This window comes from Stegostoma tigrinum, chromosome 2, assembly GCF_030684315.1.
Source record: "Stegostoma tigrinum isolate sSteTig4 chromosome 2, sSteTig4.hap1, whole genome shotgun sequence".
NCBI lineage: Eukaryota > Metazoa > Chordata > Chondrichthyes > Orectolobiformes > Stegostomatidae > Stegostoma > Stegostoma tigrinum.
Window position 1 is genome coordinate 100596948 of NC_081355.1, and position 18058 is coordinate 100615005.

The 18058-nt window shown below is 41.2% G+C and overlaps 1 protein-coding gene across 9 annotated transcripts in view; it reads left to right on the forward strand.

Annotated features, from left to right (window-relative positions):
- The window catches only part of tpk1 (thiamin pyrophosphokinase 1), a 330085-nt gene that overhangs the window by 184694 nt on the left and 127333 nt on the right, over positions 1-18058 (forward strand). For all 9 annotated transcript variants that reach the window (XM_048554379.2, XM_048554344.2, XM_048554361.2 and 6 more), the window contains one exon: positions 17013-17121. In XM_048554379.2, the coding sequence (XP_048410336.1) occupies positions 17013-17121 (109 nt within the window). The remainder of the gene's footprint in view (positions 1-17012; positions 17122-18058) is intronic.

Here is an 18058-nt window from a genome sequence, read left to right on the forward strand (position 1 = left end):
CTCTTTGGTCTGCCCAAAATTTCTTGGTCTTCCAGTAGTAAAGGTTGACCTTAATCGAGTGTTGCAAACTGGCACATTCCTGGGTCCAGGATTATATGCTGACGGACGCAGTAAAGCTTGGGGCATCGCTGCCCTAGCACAGTGAAAAAGACCACTGTCTGAGGTATTTCTGCTAAAGTACAATGAGCGACCATTCAGTTATTGGACCTCTTGGTGCCTCAGTTATGTGTAAATAAGACCTTACATGAGTAAGAAATGCCTTGAGTTTGTTGCAACTTCAGAGGAAATCAAAATCCAATGTTCATTTGTACTCCATATGCAAAGACTATATGTAACCGAACTGCTTTACACACCGTGTATGCACGTGAAGTTTTTTTTTTAATGAAGTGATTATATTTTTGCAGTGAAAAAATCATTAATGGCTGAAGAGCTGGTATGTTCTGTAGTTCTCAGTGAATCATCTACACGTTTGCCTGTTGCTTTAGGTGATCGGTTTGGAGTGCTGATTTTATAACGTTTAGTAATGTGTTTTTTTTTCTTCTAAAGTTCTTGGCATGCCACACGTGGGAGAATCTCATTATACTTACAATTTGAAGGAAACATGCAAATTGCTCCCTCGCAGTACCAGATTTTTTCCCCCCACCTCTTCACTTTATTAGCACAGCTTGCTCACATAATTGTTGTTTGCTCTTAATAGTTTACATTTTTAAAGAAATACTTGCCGATTTACGAGCAGATATCATTTCTTTCTTGCAAGTGATTCTCAGTGTTTTTATTACCTCCAAGTCCTATTGACGGCTGGTCAGCTCAGTTATAACAAGCAGATTGCTCAATATGGACTTACGTCTACTGCATTCATTTACCAATGGAATCAATTACTAAATCAAAACAGAAATTATTTTTCTGAAATGTGCCGATTTTTGTTCCCGTATTTTTTGTGCGGCAGCGAGGGAACTCCAGGATGAAACGCGTGGCTGCAGATGTGAAACAAACATGAGATGTTGCTGGAAAAGCTCAGCAGCTCAGGCAGCATCTCAGAGGGGAAGGGTCACTGGACCCAAAACCAACTCTGACTTTTCTTCACAAATGCTGCCAGACCTGCTGAGCTTTTCCAGTAACTTCTGTTTTTGTTTTTGATTTACAGCATCTGCAGCTCTTTCAGCTGCAGCTGTGGCTGAGCACAGCAGCACTATACTGCAGTTTAATTCAAAAATAAAATTAAAGCAGATACATCCCTCCAGTCTTCACGCCAGCTTCCAACTCAGGAGATACATTGACATAAAATAGTATTATTTATCTGTTAATGGCATCATCATGTTTTAAAAAAACTGATAGACCTTGTAAAAATTCAGCACATTGGTTCAATTCCAATATCATGAAAATAAATATTTTATCCTAAGTTGTTTGACAACTGATTTTCCAATGCTTTTCACAATCCCAAAGGGTAACTACCCTTCTTCCCTAAAAGCACCTGGTCCTGCTAAGAACACACAGATCACTCTGGTCCGTCCCCCAAAACACCCACAGCAGTATGTCAGGTCTCCAAATAAAAACCCTGACTGACTGTAACAATTTACTGAAGTAGGCCTGCACTGTGCACTCCTGGTTCCAGACAATGGGAATAGAAAAAATGGGATTTAAATGATGCCAGCTCTGAGACTCTTCATAGCAGCAAGAATATGAGCCTACACTAATGAGTCTTTAATAATTGGGTTTATCCTTCTCCTCCTTCTTGAAATATGCTTTAACTAGTTGGCATATCAAGGAATAACAATCTGATTATCACCTCCATATTGTATTGTAGTAACAACCGAAACTGCATTCTATCAGGATCCCGGAACTTACCTATTTTAATTTCTGCTATTTCCTTTCAGAACCATGTTTTTTTTTCTAGAGTTATCTTAATTTTTCCACATAATTTCGAGTGAACATGTATTCTCAAAAACAATATTATTTTGAAATACTAATGTGAAATATTTCATATCTGTATTCATCACAAAATTCCCTCATCACTGGCAGGATATTGTTTAATGCTCCCTTACTTTTAACAATAAAAGTCCTTATTGTTTCCTTCTGTATTATATGTTATTTGTTTATTGTTTTTAAGGTCGTCTCTCTCTCTCTCTCTGCTCTCCACTTGACTTTCAATCACACTAATTTTGAGAGTGTTTTTTGGCCTTGGCTTTCTCATGCATTTCCCAAATTAGTTCCCTCTGTGATAGTCTCAGCATGGGTGATTCTATGATGCATGGGCATCCTACTTTGCATTATTTCCACGCAAGCTTGAGTTTCCCACTATTTTCCCACTCAGCCTATACGCCTTCCTGTCAGATCTGAGTACATAGCTTTGTTATAAGCAATGTCAATATTCAGGGTTTGAAATATACATAATTTAGTGAAATTATGTATTCTAAACAAAAGAACAAGACCAACAAAGAGTTAAGCAAAGGACATTTCACTTCAGAGTGCAATATGCTTTTTGCAGTGTTCTGATAAATTGTGTGTATACATGCTCAGTCTTTTAAAATGTGGAAATGCTTGCAGTCAGTATGATTATAGGCAATTGGATTGAATGGCAAGGCTGGATAGTATTTCATTATACATTTTTAATAAGTTCAAGTAGGTTGGTGCTGTAAAGAGAGGAAGCAGCAGAATTTTGATTTTGTACAGTTTGTGTCATTAGCAAGAATTGTGTTAATAATCATGTAGGTATAGTTTTTTCAGTTATTCACTCGTGTTACTAAATAACATTCTTCTGAATAGATCTGCTTTTATACAGTTTTGATATCTTGTAGAATTATCTTTGTGTTTAAAAATAACTATTTTGCTTTTCTGAAGGGCAAATAAACTGCAAGGGAAAAAAATTTCTCACCTGTGGTGAAACAAAATATTTGCACAGCACCTGGACTACTGCACATGGGTGAGCATGTGATGTGGGTAAATTCTCCTCATTGCTTCCCTATCTAAATATAGCATTGGACAGGGGCACGCTGAACAGTAAGGGAATAAAATCAGCTCCTGTTCAGGAATCTTCTGGATAATGCCGGATAACTGTTATTACTCCATGAGTGCAATTGATGGGTGCTTACGTTAAAAGGGATCCCAGTAATCACTGCAAATCCCATGGCTCCGGCAGCTTGGCTCTCTGGGTCCTCGGTGAACTGGACAACTGTACTGCTTTCCTGTAATTGGCATCAGAGAACTCCCAAATGCATGCGTTGATTGCTGATTGGGAGAAACTGCATTTGTCCCCAATTGAGGTATGAAAGGATCCAGTGGCATGGATGTTCAATGCAGCCGTGATCTTCAGCATCACTGGTACTGTGCTTGCTCCCAAGCCAAGCAGCTTTACATCTGCCTAAGTAAGTAGCAAATGTGGGAAACGGCTCCTTTCTCTTTCACACATATGGAAGGTAGCTAGAACACTTGCTGTGCACCCTTTCTTGGTATACTGCTCACTGGCACTGAAGACCCTAGTTCCATTATTTGTGATCTGCATGCTCACCCATAACTGCAGTCCCTGAGTCTGTCTCTGATTCTGAAGTTGTCACTCTTCTTTTCCTCTTCTCCTTATTCTTTGCCTTAGAAATGCTAAGACAGCTGCTGGGTTAGGCAGATGAAAGCTGAGGCATCACAGTATGAACTGTGAAGAAATATCAGGAAGGAGATGTATGCTTTCCATTTGAGATATTGTTGTAGTCACTATAACCTTTGGGTCTTTATCAGGCTGCTCATGTTTTGAGTGAAAAGTTGTTGTCCAGGTGATCTGCATCCTCTGTGACATATGACTACCTTGTTCTGTACATAGGAAATATTTGTGAGGTTTTATCTTCATATTGTTCTCTGTGCATGTGGCAGTTAGCACATTATGATCCTTGCATGCATTGTCTCACGGGACACAGCCCTGTAGCCTTGGAATGTAAAACCTGTGTGGTGGTTTAATGCCCATGTGCTTAGATGTATTTACGCACTGGCCTGTGAATGCTCCTGCACAGCAGAATGCACAGTAGCCTCTTCCTGCCCCCCACTCCGTTTCCCCCTCCCCTGCTTCCACATCAGTATCATCAGCATTAAAGTTTAATGAAAAACAAGACATGGTTGTGAGGTGTCTGCTTTGAGATTTAAGACCCTGTTTGCCTCTGTTCTACAGTGAATGCATCCTTCAGTGCAAAGGCTCTAATTGAGCACTGGAGCAAAAGTTTACAACAGCATAAAATATTTTGAAGACTGCTTTTGGAGAACAATGGTGATAGTAAACACTTTCTTTAAGCTGTTAACTCTCTGAACCAACCGTACCCTCAACTCAACTGCATCTACTTCCCATGACTGTAGATGGACTTCTTTCCTCCGGCATCTGCACTGTCCTCCTTCAGCCTCCCCCACCATGACTATCAGCCACTTCATCATCTTCCTTGCTATTCCTGCTCTTCATCTGACTCAAATCCCCCTGTCCAGCCTTATCCTCACGCTGCTGCCTCACCAGTTCAATGCCAATCCTCTTTCTCCTCCCCCGGGACATCTAATCACCCCATTGTGTTTCCCCAGTTGCTGCCCTGATCACAATCTCCCCTATCCATCTCATTTTGCTCCCTCTATGTCCCAGGATACATCTGGTGCCCCCGATTAAAATCATGCCCTTTAAGTGCCGTTCCTGCATGTGTTACTCGGGGAGCAGCATCCAGGTTTTGGTGTTCCCATACACTTACTGCCTGTGTCCTTTTTAGGTTGCCAGTCTAGGTGGTGCTGCAAAAGAGTCTTTGTGACTCACTCCAATATATCTTATGGTCCGACAAGCTAATGTCACTGTCCATGAAAGAAGTGGATATCAAAAGTGATGTATGGGGTGCCAATCAAGCAAACTGTTTTGTCGTAGATGGTGTGGAGGTTTACGAGTTTTGTTGGAATTGCACCAATCCAAGTATGTGGAGAGTATTCCATCACTCTCACACTTAGTAGATGGCGCATAGGCATTAAGAAGACAGAAGGCGAGAAAGTAGCTGCGGAATGCCTAGTCTCTGATCTGCTGATGTAACCAGAATATTCAGTTTAATTCAGTTTCTTGCGATTGGTAATCCCCAGGGCGTTGATAGTGGAGGATTCAGCGATGGTAAACTGTTGAATATCAAGGGGGTAATGTCTAGATTCTCTCTAGGGATTAGTCATTGTCTAAGTTTCTGTGATATACAGCAAGAATTGATCTGATCAGGGTAACCATTGTTCTGAAAATGGCTTTGATAAGCCCTATTTCAGGCTTATCAAGCCTGCACAGTGCAAACTCATGAGCTGGCCTACTACAATCACGTTCGGTCCTGAAATGTGCGCAGTCTACCCCAGATTATCCTGCATTGGATATCCCAAAATGGTAACACATGAAACTATGTCACACTGTTGTGATTGCATAGTAGTAGCTGTTTCACACTACCACAATGTAATAGCAACATGAGTGATGTTTGCAACTGACAGGATGCTGTTGTCAAGCTTAAACAAAACTATTCTGCTAATAACACAAATGAATAATATGATATATATTCGTGTTGGTCTGATGCTTGGGAAATAGGCCATATATTCTGAAGACTGGTAGTTCGTATCAAGCAGCATATCCCTTCTGCTGTTCACTACAAGCAAGGTACTGGCCATACCCAGCCAGCGGCCATTTGCAAGATTCGTACCACAGTAATCAACATTAGGGGTGACTCCATGTTTGGACAATATTTGCCAAATAATTCTGAATGTGCAAACGATTACACTGACAAGCAATTTGGGATTGTCAATCGATGTATATACTTGCAGACAGAAAAATCATTAACACACACTGCCAGTTTCAGTTCAACAAAACAGGTGATCGCTATTCTCCGGTTCATTTCTCAGGATAGTGCCTTGACCAATAAGTGTTAGCCTGCCAGGATAAAACTTGAATAAAGCTTGGCTATTAACTGTCAGTTGCCATTAACTAGTGCATTCTCCATGACAACAGTTTTGTCAATCTCACTTCACTTGCCGTCAAACCAAATCAACACTCTGCTGTCATTCAACGTTGTGACTTAAAGGCTGACTTTTTAAAAAATGATGCAATTGAAGTAAGTCAATTTAGCAACAAATATTGTCTTCAGGAAAGACAGCAAAAATGGATTGAGTAAGGGAGAGATAGAGTTGGTAATATAAGTAATCTGCATTGTTTAGAGAGTCCAGGAAGTAGAAAGGCTAAACCTAAAATTAGAATTTTAAAGATTTATTGCGCAGGGCACAAATTGTATAGCATGCAGAAACTTAGTTTTAAAAGTTTTAATTATATAATTTATCAGATAAGATGCAGTGTTCAAAAGCAAAGTCAAATATGAGAAAACAAATATTGCGAACAGAAAGAATTTAAGGAAACCTCTGATAAACCTTTGTGAAAGTCAAAAGATGTGACAAGTATTGATCTATCTGCCAATGGAAACTGTTTATTCACACCCTGTTTGGATCAAAACCTTTCATGATTCGAACACCTTTATTAAATCCCTCAATATTCTGTGCTATGAGTGGAACAGTTTCTTGAAATAGCTATAGTCCCTCATCTCTGGCACCATTCTAGAAAATTGTCTCTGTACCCTCTCCAAGGCCTTGACATCCTTTCGAAAGTGTGACATTTAATCTATCTATGTCCTTTTGCAATTTCTACTCTCTCTCTTTCTCTTCACAGTTCACTACATTTGCCAGCTTTGTGTCATCTGCAAAATTCATTATATTTTTCAAAACCAAGTCATTATGTGTTGAAATAATGAGGCCTGAGCACCACATTTTGTGAACATGTCTTGTTGCTGCTTGTCTATCCATGAATAAGCCCCTAACCTTGCTACCTCCGAATTCGCAGCTCAATTTATATAGATGCAACACGGCTGCCTTGAATTGCAAGGGCCTCAATTTTCGTTTCCAATCTTTTGTCCCCATCAGGCAAGATTTCTGATTCAATAGAAACAAAACATGACATTGGCCAACATTAGAAAAGTAGAAGGAATTAAGATTTGTGGAAAGATCAATAAATTCAGACATGTATTATTATTCACGAAAACAAGTAATTGGATTTTCTATTCTTCCTTCTGTTTCCCATTTAAAAGAAATAGAACAGTATTTACTTCACTACTTATTTTGGTGCTGCTGCGTGCCTGTGTTTTTCACATACAGAAAACCTGCTTTAATCAGGTCATATTAATGTGCACGATTTCCCATAAAATTGAGGGGAAAATTACACAAGGTGAGCAGAGTGGATGGTAATAGCTATAATTAACACAAATCAGTCAGGCAGACAAAATAGCCATCTGCAAGATTCTATTTTGCAAATGTACAAAGGGAAAACTGCAATAGAACTAAAACAGTGCAGAAGCAAAATGTGTTCACAGAAACAGTATTTGACCGCCACCCACCAGGGAAAAGAGCCATCAAAGTAGAATTTTCACTGTCAGGATCCCACAGATTAACTGCAAAATTACAAGTTTAACACAGTAGCAGCTGAAAAACTTGGAGATTTGACAGTAACTACCTTCAGTGGGCAATTGAGTTTTTTTCTAATCAATGAAATTGCACATCAGTTGAACTTGATCCTTTTTGAAACCGACAGGATGTCAGATGCTCTTTGAATATTCTGACTTTTCCTGTACATGAACATATTTTATGTAAAGATGAAATTTCCACTGTGAACCACTCTTCAATTATTGGCAAAATGACCTGCAGTGTGTAAGTGTACGAAAACAAGCCACTAAATTGGAATAAAAAAACATAAAGTGCTTGGGAAACTCAGCAGGTATGCCAACATCTGGAAGAGAAAAATAGAGTTAATGTTTCAGGACCACAGATGACTTATGAATCAAAGAGGGAGAGAGAAACAATGAAAGAATGTCACTAAATTCAACTCGACTCTCCTGAATATAGACTGGCAATAACTAGTTGAGGTTAAATCAACAGCAGAACTTTGGAAGGCATTCAAAAAGGTACTGGGGAGAGTACAGGCCCAACAGTGTTCTCATTGGAGTGAAATGTAGGAGGAACAAGCCCAGAAAATCCTGAATGTCAAGGAATATTCAGACTGGAAAAGGAGGATAGTTGAGACGTGGACATAGGTTCAAATGGCGTAAAACAATGCACCCTGGATGTGTATAAAGGGTGCAGGGGCAACTTAAGAAAGCAGTTGAGAAAGCAAAAAGGAGAAATGAAGAAAAACCAGCCGGCAAGATTAAAGAGAATCTATGCGGGAAGAGAACAACAAAGTAAGAACAACCAGGGAAAGAGTAGGATCCTTTAGGGATGAAGGGAGAAATCTGTGCATGGAGCCAAAGCATATTAGTTGAGTGTTAAATGAGCCCTTCACATCTGTCTCTATTCAGGAGAAGGAGGATTTATGTACAAAATTTGGGAAGAGTGACTGAGCATATTGAGCAGCTTGGTAATAGGGAGTGAGGAGGCTTTGGAGGTTTTGATAAGTTTTAAAAGCGGACAAATCCCCAGGTCCAGTTGAGTTGAATCCTAGACTGCAGTGGGTGACAAGGTCAAAAATCACAGAGTTCCGACCCAAATCTTTAATTCCTCTCTGGCAGCTGGGGAGGTGAAGTACAGCCAAAGTGGTTCCACTTTTCAAGAAGGATTATAGACTAGGACGTTACAGAGTCTCCCATTAGCGATAGAGAAACTATTGGAGAAAAGTCTGCAGGAGAGATTTAATCTCCACTTGGAGAGATAAGCTTTGATCACGGATAGTCAGCATGGCTTTGTCAGGGACTCATGCCTAATGAATCCTAAGAATGTAAGTGAGGGTAGTGCAGTTGATACTGTTTACGGATTTCAGTAAGGCTTATGACAAGGGCAAGACTGACAAAGAAGGTAAAAACACATGGGATTCAGGTTAATGTGGCAAGTTCGATCCAAAATTGGCTTCGTGCAGGATTCAAAGGGTGGCTGTGAAAGGCTGCTTCTGTGACTGGAGACTGCTGCCCAGTGGGGTGCCACAGGGATTAGTCATCGGGTCATAGAGATATACAGCACAGAAACATACCCTTTGGCCCAACTCGTCCATGCTGACCAGATATCCTAAATTAATCCAGTCCCATTTGCCCCATATCCCTCTAAACCCTTCTTATTCAAATACCCATCTAGATGCCTTTTAAATGTTGTAATTGTACCAGCCTGTACGACTTCCTCTGACAGCTCATTCCATACATGTACCACCCTCTGTGTGAAGAAGCTCCCTCTTAGGTCTCTTTTATATCTTTTCCCCCTCACCTTAAACCTATGCCCTCTCTAGTTTTGAACTCCCCAACCCTGGGGAAAAGACTTTGTCTATTCAACCTATCTCCACACCTAATGATTTTATAACCTCTATATGGTCACCCCTCAGCCTCTGATGCTCCAGCCTATTGAGCCTCTCCCTATAGTTCAAACCCTCCAACCTCGGCAACATCCTTGTAAACCTTTTCTGAACTGTTTAGCATCCGTCCTGTAGCAGGGAGACAAGATTGTATGCAGTATTCCAAAGTGGCCTAACCAATGACCTGTACAGCTGCCACATGACCTCCCAACTCCTATGATCAACGCACCGACCAATAAAGGCAAGCATACCAAACACCGCCTTCACTATCCTATTTACCTGCTTTTGAGGAACTATGAACCTGTCCTCCAAGGTCTTTGTCCAGCAACAATCCCCAGGACCTTCCCATTAAGTGTGTAAGCCCCGGCCTGATTTGCCTTTCCAAAATGCAGCGCCTTACATTTACCTAAATTAAACTCCATCTGCCACACCTCGGCCCATGGATCTATCCGTTCAAGATCTTGTTCTACTCTGAGGTAATCTTTTTCGCTGCTCACTGCACTGCCACCTCATCTGCACACTTACTAACCGTACCTCCTATATTGACATCTAAATCATTTATATAAATGATAAAAAGCAGTGGAGCCAGCACCAATCCTGTGGCACACCACTGCTCACAGGCCTCCAGGCTGAAAAGCAGCCCTCCACCACCATCCTCTGTCTTCTACCTTCGAGGCAGTTCAACATTCAAATAGCTAGTATGCCATGTGATCTAACCTTGCTAACCAGTCTACCATGAGGAACCTTGTCGATTGCCTTACTGAGTCCATATAGATCATGTCCACCACCACTACATCCCCATCAATCCTCTTCGTTACTGCTTCAAAAAACTCATTCAAGTTAGGAGAAAAGATTCCCATTCACAAAGTCATGTTGACTACCCCTAATCACTCCTTGCCTTTACAAATATAAGTAAATCCTGTCCCTCAGGATTCCTCCAACAACTTGCCAACCACCGATATTAAGCTCACCGGTGTATAGTTCCCTGGCTTTTCCTTACCACCTTTCTTAAATACTGGCACCACGTTAGCCAACCTCTAGTTTTCCAGCACCTCACCTGTGGCTATCGATGATAGAAATATCTCAGCAAGGGGCCCATCAATCACTTTCTGAGCTTCCCACAGAGTTCTAAGGTACACCTGATCAGGCCCAGGGATTTATCCACCTTTGTGTTTCAAATCATCCAGCACCATCACCTCTGTAATCTAGACATATTTTTCAAGATATCACTATTTATTTTCCCACTTTCTACATCTTCCGTATCCTTATCCCCAGTAACCGCTGATGCAAAATACCAGTTTAATATCGCCCCGCACAAATAGGCAGCCTTGCTAATCTTCAAGGGGCCTGATTCTTCCCCCCAGTTCCCATTTTATCCTTACTGTATTTGTAGAATTCCTTTGGATTTTCTTTAATCCTATTTGCCAAAGCTATCTCATGTCTCCTTTTTGCCTCCTGATTTCCCTCTTTAGTATACTCTTACTGTTTTTATACTCTTCTAGATATTCACTCAGTTCCTGCTGCCCATACCTGACATATGCTTCCTTCTTTTTCTTGATCAGAATCTCAATTTCCCTCATCATCCAGCATTCCTAAATAAATTAAAAGTTAGAACTGTGGATGCTGTAAATCCGGAACAAAAAGAGAAGTTGCTGGAAAAGCTCAGCAGGTCTGGCAGCATTTGTGAAGAAAAAGCCAGAGTTAACATTTCGGGCCCAGTCCAGTGAACCGTTGTGAGGAAGCGTCACTGGACCCGAAATGTTAACTCTGATTTTTCTTCACAGATGCTGCCAGACCTGCTGAGCTTTTCCAGCAACTTCTGTTCTTATTCCCAACACCCACCAGCCTTGCACTTTACTCTAACAGTAACATATTGTCTCTGGACTCCCATTTTCTCATTATTGAAGGCTTCCCATTTTCCAGCCGTCCCTTGTAAACATCTGTTCCTCAATCAACTTTTGAAAGTTCTTGCCTAATACTGTCAAAATTGGCCTACCTCCGATTTAAAATTTAACTTTTAGATTCAGTCTTTCCTTTTCCATCACTATTTTGAAACTAATAAAATTATGCTCACTAACCCCAAAGTGTTCCCCTACTAACACCTCTGTCACCTGCCCTGCCTTAGTTCCCAAGAGTAGGTCAGGCTTTGCACCTTCCCTAGCAGGTACACCCACAGACGGAATCAGAAAATGTCCTCGTGCACACTTAACAAATTCACCTCCATGCAGCCCTTTACGCCATGGCAGTCCCGGTCTATGTTTGGAAAGTTAAAATCCCCCTACCATAACCACCTTATTACTCTTACAGATAACTGAGATTTCCTTACAAATTTGATTCTCAATTTCCCACTGACTATTGGGGTTTCTACAGTATAATCCCAATAAGGTGATCATCCCAGAGATAATAGGAACTGCTGATGCCGGAGAATCCAAGGTAACAAGGTGCAGAGCTGGATGAATACAGCAGGCCAAGCAGCATCTTAGGAGCAGGAAGGCTGACGTTTCGGGCCTAGACCCTAGGCCCGAAACGTCAGCTTTCCAGCTCCTAAGATGTTGCTTGGCCTGCTGTGTTCGTCCAGCTCTGCACCTTGTTATCTAAAGTGACATCCCCTTCTTATTTCTCAGTTCCACAAGAAATAACTTTCCAGGACGTATTCCAGGAATGTCCTCTCCAAGTAAAGCTGTAATTTTATCCCTAATGCAAAACGTGACTTGACCTCCTGTCTTGCCCCCTCCTCCTCCCTTGCTATCCTTCTAATAGCATCTATACCCTGGAGTATTAAGCTGCTAGTCCTGTTCATCTCTGAGCTACATCTCTATAATTGCTATGATATTCTCAGTCCCATGTTACCAACCGTGCCTTGAGGTCATCTGCCCTACTTGTTAGGCCTCTTGCATTGAAATAAATGCAATTTTATTTATCAGTCCTACCTTGTTCTTTGCTTTGTTCCTGCCTGCTCTGACTGTTTGTCTTGCTCCTTTTCTAGCCCAACAGCATCAGCGTCAGATTGAACTCTTTACTCACTATCTCCCTGGGACCTACACCTCCACCTGACCCCTCCATGCTTACTAGCTTAAGTCTTCCTGAGCAGCTCTAGCAAATCTCCCAACCAGCATTAGTCCCTTTCTAATTTGGGTTCAATCCATCTTTCTTATACAGGTCACTTCTACCCCAGAAAATAATCCAATGATCCACAAATATGAATCATGCTCCCCTGCACCAGGCCCTCAGCCATGCATTCATCTGCTCTATCTTCCTTTTCCTACCCTCACTGGCTCATGGTACTGGGAGTAATCTAGATATTACTACCCTTGAGGACCTCCTTTTTAAATTCCTACCTAACTTCCCATATTCTCTCCTCAGAATCTCATCTTTTTCTCCTCCTATGTCATTAGCTCATTGTGTACAACAACCTCCTGCTGGTCCCTCTCCCCTTTGAGAATGTTCTGCAACCTGCCCTTAATCTTGGTACCAGGGAGGCAGCACACCATTCTGATGTCTTGTTGATGGGCACAGAAATGTCTGTCAGTGCATTCGACTAGAGCAAACCCCATCATAATCAATCACTTGGAACCTGACGTCCCCTCATTTCATAAGAGCCAGTCTTGGTACCAAAAACCTGGCTGTTAGTGCTACGTTCCCCTGAGAGTCGATAACGCCTACAGTTTCCAAAACAGCATACTTGTTGGCGATAGCCACAGGAAACTCCTGCATGACGTCTCCACCATTTCCTGGAGGTAACCCATCTAACTGACGGTATCTTCAGTTTATCTCCCTTCCTGCAATCACCATCCATTACACCCCTTGCTCCTGTAAATTTCTCAATGCCTCTAACTGCTACTCCAGCCGATCCAATAGAATTCACAATCAAACGCACTTCCTGCAGGCATAATCAACAGGAACATGGGAACACTTTCTAATTTCCCACATCCAACTGGAAGATGCCTAGTAAAGGCATCTTTGCAGCTTACCAATGTACAGATCCAGAAAATAGCAGTCTTATTGCTAAAACAAAACAGTGCTCCAGGCTAACTTAGGACTGATGCTTTATATTTTTAAAGTTTAATCAAGAGACAGATCTCAATAAAACATATAATCAAAAAGAAATCCACTCCCCTCACTATTGTTGATTTTCAAAGAAAAAATTAGCTTAGAATTTAAAAGCCACTTAGCTGCTTTCCTGCTCTGAGGTTTCCCACACACGTTCCTCCAAGGTCAGCTGTGAATTTCACTGTTGGTTGATTTTTCATCGATGACTCTGATGTCCAGAGATACTTGAAGTCAAACAGCCAGCTGTTTCACTGCTGGGTCAGACAAAAGTGCAGGTTTATTTCTGTGTTTGGTTCAGTTCCCAATTAGTCACTACCTTTGTTTGTCTTCCTCCTCCTTAAACTGCTGTTATTTTGATCTTTATCTTCTCCCCCAGAGTTCCAAGATAATGCAACAGCTTATAAAATAGTAATTACTGCTCCTAGAATTATAGAAAAACATCTCCAACACTAAAGATACCTCAAAAAAGGAGCAGCTGTTACAGCTTCAGTTTTTTTTTCCTGTCATTCATCTTGGATTCGTAGCATCATAAAACATAGAAACAGGCCTTTCGGCCTGCCATATTTATGCTAATCAGCAAACTCCAAATTACACTAATCCCATGCACTTGGACAAGAGCCTGTATGCCCTGTCTTCTTAAGCGTTCAGCCAGATGCTTCTTAAATGTTGTGAGAGCACCTGCCTCTACCTCTCTCTCAGGCAGCGTGTTCTACATTTCTGCCACCCTCTTGGTGTTTTTCTTTCTCAAATTTCTTTTAAACCACTTAGTTAACTGTATGCCCTCTTAAACACATCTGCTATGGGGACAAGATTCTCATGATCTACCCTGTGTATGGCTGACATAATTTTGTATCCCCAGTCAGGACCCCCTCAGCATCTTCTGCTCTGAGGGGAAAACAAATGCAGCCTATCCAGTCTCTCCTTATAACTGAGACTTTTCATCCCAGGCAACATCCTGGTGAATCTCCTCTGCACCCTTTCTGGTCCAATCACCTCTTTCTGGTCGTGTGACAACCAGAACTGCACACAGAATTCTATCTCTGGCCTCACCAATGTTCTATAAAGTTGTAACAAGACTTCCTTCCTTCTGCATTCTGTGCCCTTGCAAATGAAGGCAAGCATCCCATTTGCCGCCTTCACATCCCTATTTACCTGTACAAACACCTTAAGGGATCTATGAATTTGTAAACCAAGGTCCTTTGTTCATCAGTTTTCCCTAAGGACCTACCATTCATCGTGTATATCCTTCCTTTATTAAACCTCCCAAAATGCATTGTTTAGCCTTGCTTGTCCCTATTCTTTTATCTACAACATTCATATGTATCACAATGTGGGAGAAGACATTGATAAGTAAGTTTGAAAATGACATGAAGATTTTCAGGTGGTTGGCAGTAAGGAAGAAGGCCTTAGGTTACAGAACATTTAGACAGATTGTTCAGACGGGCAGATCAGTGGCAGATGGAACTTAACCCAGAAAAATGCAATGAAGTAACAACACAAGGGAGAACCTAATGAATGACATGACATTAGGAGGCTCAAATAAACAGGAGGATCATGTGGTGCTGATCCACAAATCTGTGAAGATGGTAGAACAGGTTTAAACTATAGCTAAGAAGGCATAAATCATCCCTGCCTTTATTGGTTGAGGCATTGATCATCAGAGCAGCAAGGTTCAAAACATTGGTTAGGCCTCAGCTGGATACTGTGTGATTCTGATCACTGCACTGTAGGAAGGATGTGATTGCACAGGTCGGGTGCAGAGGAGATTCACTGCAAATCACCACTTCAGTTACAAAGGGAGGCTGGGCAAGCTGGAGTTGTTTCCTTTGGAGCAGAGAAGGGACCTGATTGAGGTGTATAAGACTAGGAACTTGGGCAGAGTGGATAGAAAGCAGCTGTTCCTCCTTAGTTGAAGGGTCAAGACCAAGGAACATAACTTTAAGGTGAAAGGCAAGAGTTTTAGAGGGGATCTGAGGAGCTCCCCCCCCCCCCCCCCACCCCCCAGCCAACAACCCTGAAGGTGGTCGGGATTTGGAATGCACTCCTGGAAAGGTAGTTGAGGGGGTAAACTCAAAACCTTGAAAAAGTACTTGGAGTGTCAAAACATTCAAGGCCAGAGCTCCAAAGTGAGACAAGAATAAGTCTAGAGTTTCTGGCCGTACAGACTCTTCTGTACACTATGATTCTGTGAAAATTGATCTGCCAACAAGAAACCTCCTGGTAGCAAGGTGATGACTGTGCATATCCCTACAGTTTCTTTTGCCAGCAATTTGTTTCTCAATTGAAATGTGGAGTTTTCCCTTGCATGGAAGATTTTTTCAAGACAAATATCGCTTATTCATGTTGTTCAGAAAAATGACAGTGTAATCAAGATTGAGAGTATTATAGGAGAGGCTTATGCATTGAGCATTATTCCCAGCTCCTGATAGGGAAGTTAGTTTTTAATTCATTCACAGGATGAGGGGGTCACTGGCTAGGACCGCATTTATCGCAAATCCCTAAATGCCAAGAGGGCTGTTAAGAGTCAACCACATTCCTGTGGAGACACATAGGCCAGAGCAGGTAACAATGGCAGTTTCTTTTCCTAAAGGACATTAATGAAAGGGATGGGTTTTTCTTCACAATCAACATTAGATTTGTGGTCATCATTAGGCTCTTAATTCCAGATTTTTATTGAATTCTGTGGCGGGATTCGAACCCGGATACCCAGACTATTACCTAGGCCTCTGGATTAACAGTCTAGTTATAATTCCATTAGGCCATCACTCCCTCCTGTACAGTATATTCTCCAGGACTACCAAACAGGATAGTACCCTTCACAAAATTTAAAAAAGCAAAAGAACTGCAGATGCTGTAAGTCAGGAAACAAAACAGATATTGTTGGAAAAGCTTAGCAGGTTTGGCAGCCTCTGTGAAGGAAAAAAACAGAGTTAATGTTTCGGGACCGGTGACCATTCCTCAGACTGGTTTGGTTTTGTTTCCTGCAGTACGCTTCACACTTTGTTCATGCAAATGTATGCCCAAATCCTCACCCATTAGTTGGGTCAGCTGTTGTGCTGTTCTGGTACTTGTCCCCATTTAAGGTATTTGTATTAACAAAGTGTGGGGCTGGATGAACACAGCAGGCCAAGCAGCACCTCAGGAGCACAAATTGCTGCTTGGCCTGCTGTGTTCGTCCAGCCCCACACTTTGTTATCTTGGATTCTCCAGCATCTGCAATTCCCATTATCTCTAATGCCTTTGTATTGTTCATTTCATTTTTGCCTACCACTTCTTTTTGCTTCCAACGCCTTCAATCTTGACAAAGGCCAACTTATATGCAAAATCTCTGAATTTCAGTAAAAGTTGAAAGATTTTGAAATTTTGATAAATTAACCATTGCAGGTAAATTATTCAAGTGACAATTGTTGACGTTATTGAAAAATTGTTCTGACTGAATTAAATGGCAACAAAACTTTGGATTCTTTTGTCTGCTTTAAAACAAATATGCACTGTGATCTTTCGTAATATAAGTACAGCAATTACTGAAAGGTTTTTCATGATGTACCTTCTCTAAGGTTTTGGAGTACCTTCTAAATTGAATATAAATTTAAAAATAAAGCTGACATGTATTGTTTTATGGCAGGGTCACCATAGACTGCGTGTTGACACGGGATTGGAGGATAAGTGGTGTGGCCTTGTCCCAGTGGGAAATGCATGTAATGTAACAACAACTGGCCTCAAGTGGAATCTGAGTAAGTGTGAATAATTTTACGTTATTGGCTGGAATTTACTGGAAGGGCATGTTTGGTCTGAAACACTAATGTCTTTACTTGTTGATATGCCAGAAACGTGCACCAGAATTTTCTGGACATCTTGTTAGAATTTACAGAATATAGGGTAGGTCTGTGCAACTGAGAAATTCTTGCCATCAGTTTTGATTTTGCTAACTTGAACAGTATTGCATCATTGTTCCGCTTTTAATGCTGTTGTATTTAAACTTGTGCTTTACTAAGGTAACATGGGTATGTTAGGTTGTTGGTTGATCTCATTTTTTGAAGTTATAAAAATGTAATAGCTGGATAACAAAAGGGCGATTTATTTGGGTTACCTAATCAGAGCCCCCTAAATTTAATTGTTTTCAGAATGTGGTGGGCAAATACAGTACAAAACACACGTCCTGTATTTTGCAGAAGAAATATATTAGGAACAGTGTGAGGTCCACAGGGTTGAAGTATGTAAAAATTCATTTCTCATATCACTTTCTTTAAGCTCTGAGCAGTTCACAATCAATAATTGTTGTCCTCCTTCTTCAAATAGATTGATATTCTAAGTTAACAATTGACACTGTCGAGGAGCTAAAGATCAGTGAATGACTGCTTACATTAAATGACAATCAAAATTCCATTGAACAGGAAACATTCCAGCCAACTGGAGTATTTTAGAGCTAGCTATTTTGCCATTAGCTAAAGAAAACCAGCATGCTCTGACGGAATCTTGCAACAGTAACCCAATTGCTTTCGTGAGAGCTTTTCTGACACAGTGGTAATGTTCTTATCTCTGAGCCAGGAGGCCTGTGTTCAAGTCCCACCTGCTCCAGAAGTATGCTGTAGCATGTTGATTTTTTAAAAAAAATTCCACTGCCAAGTTAGCAGCCCCTGTCCAGTGAAGTCCAAGGCACAACAGCAATCA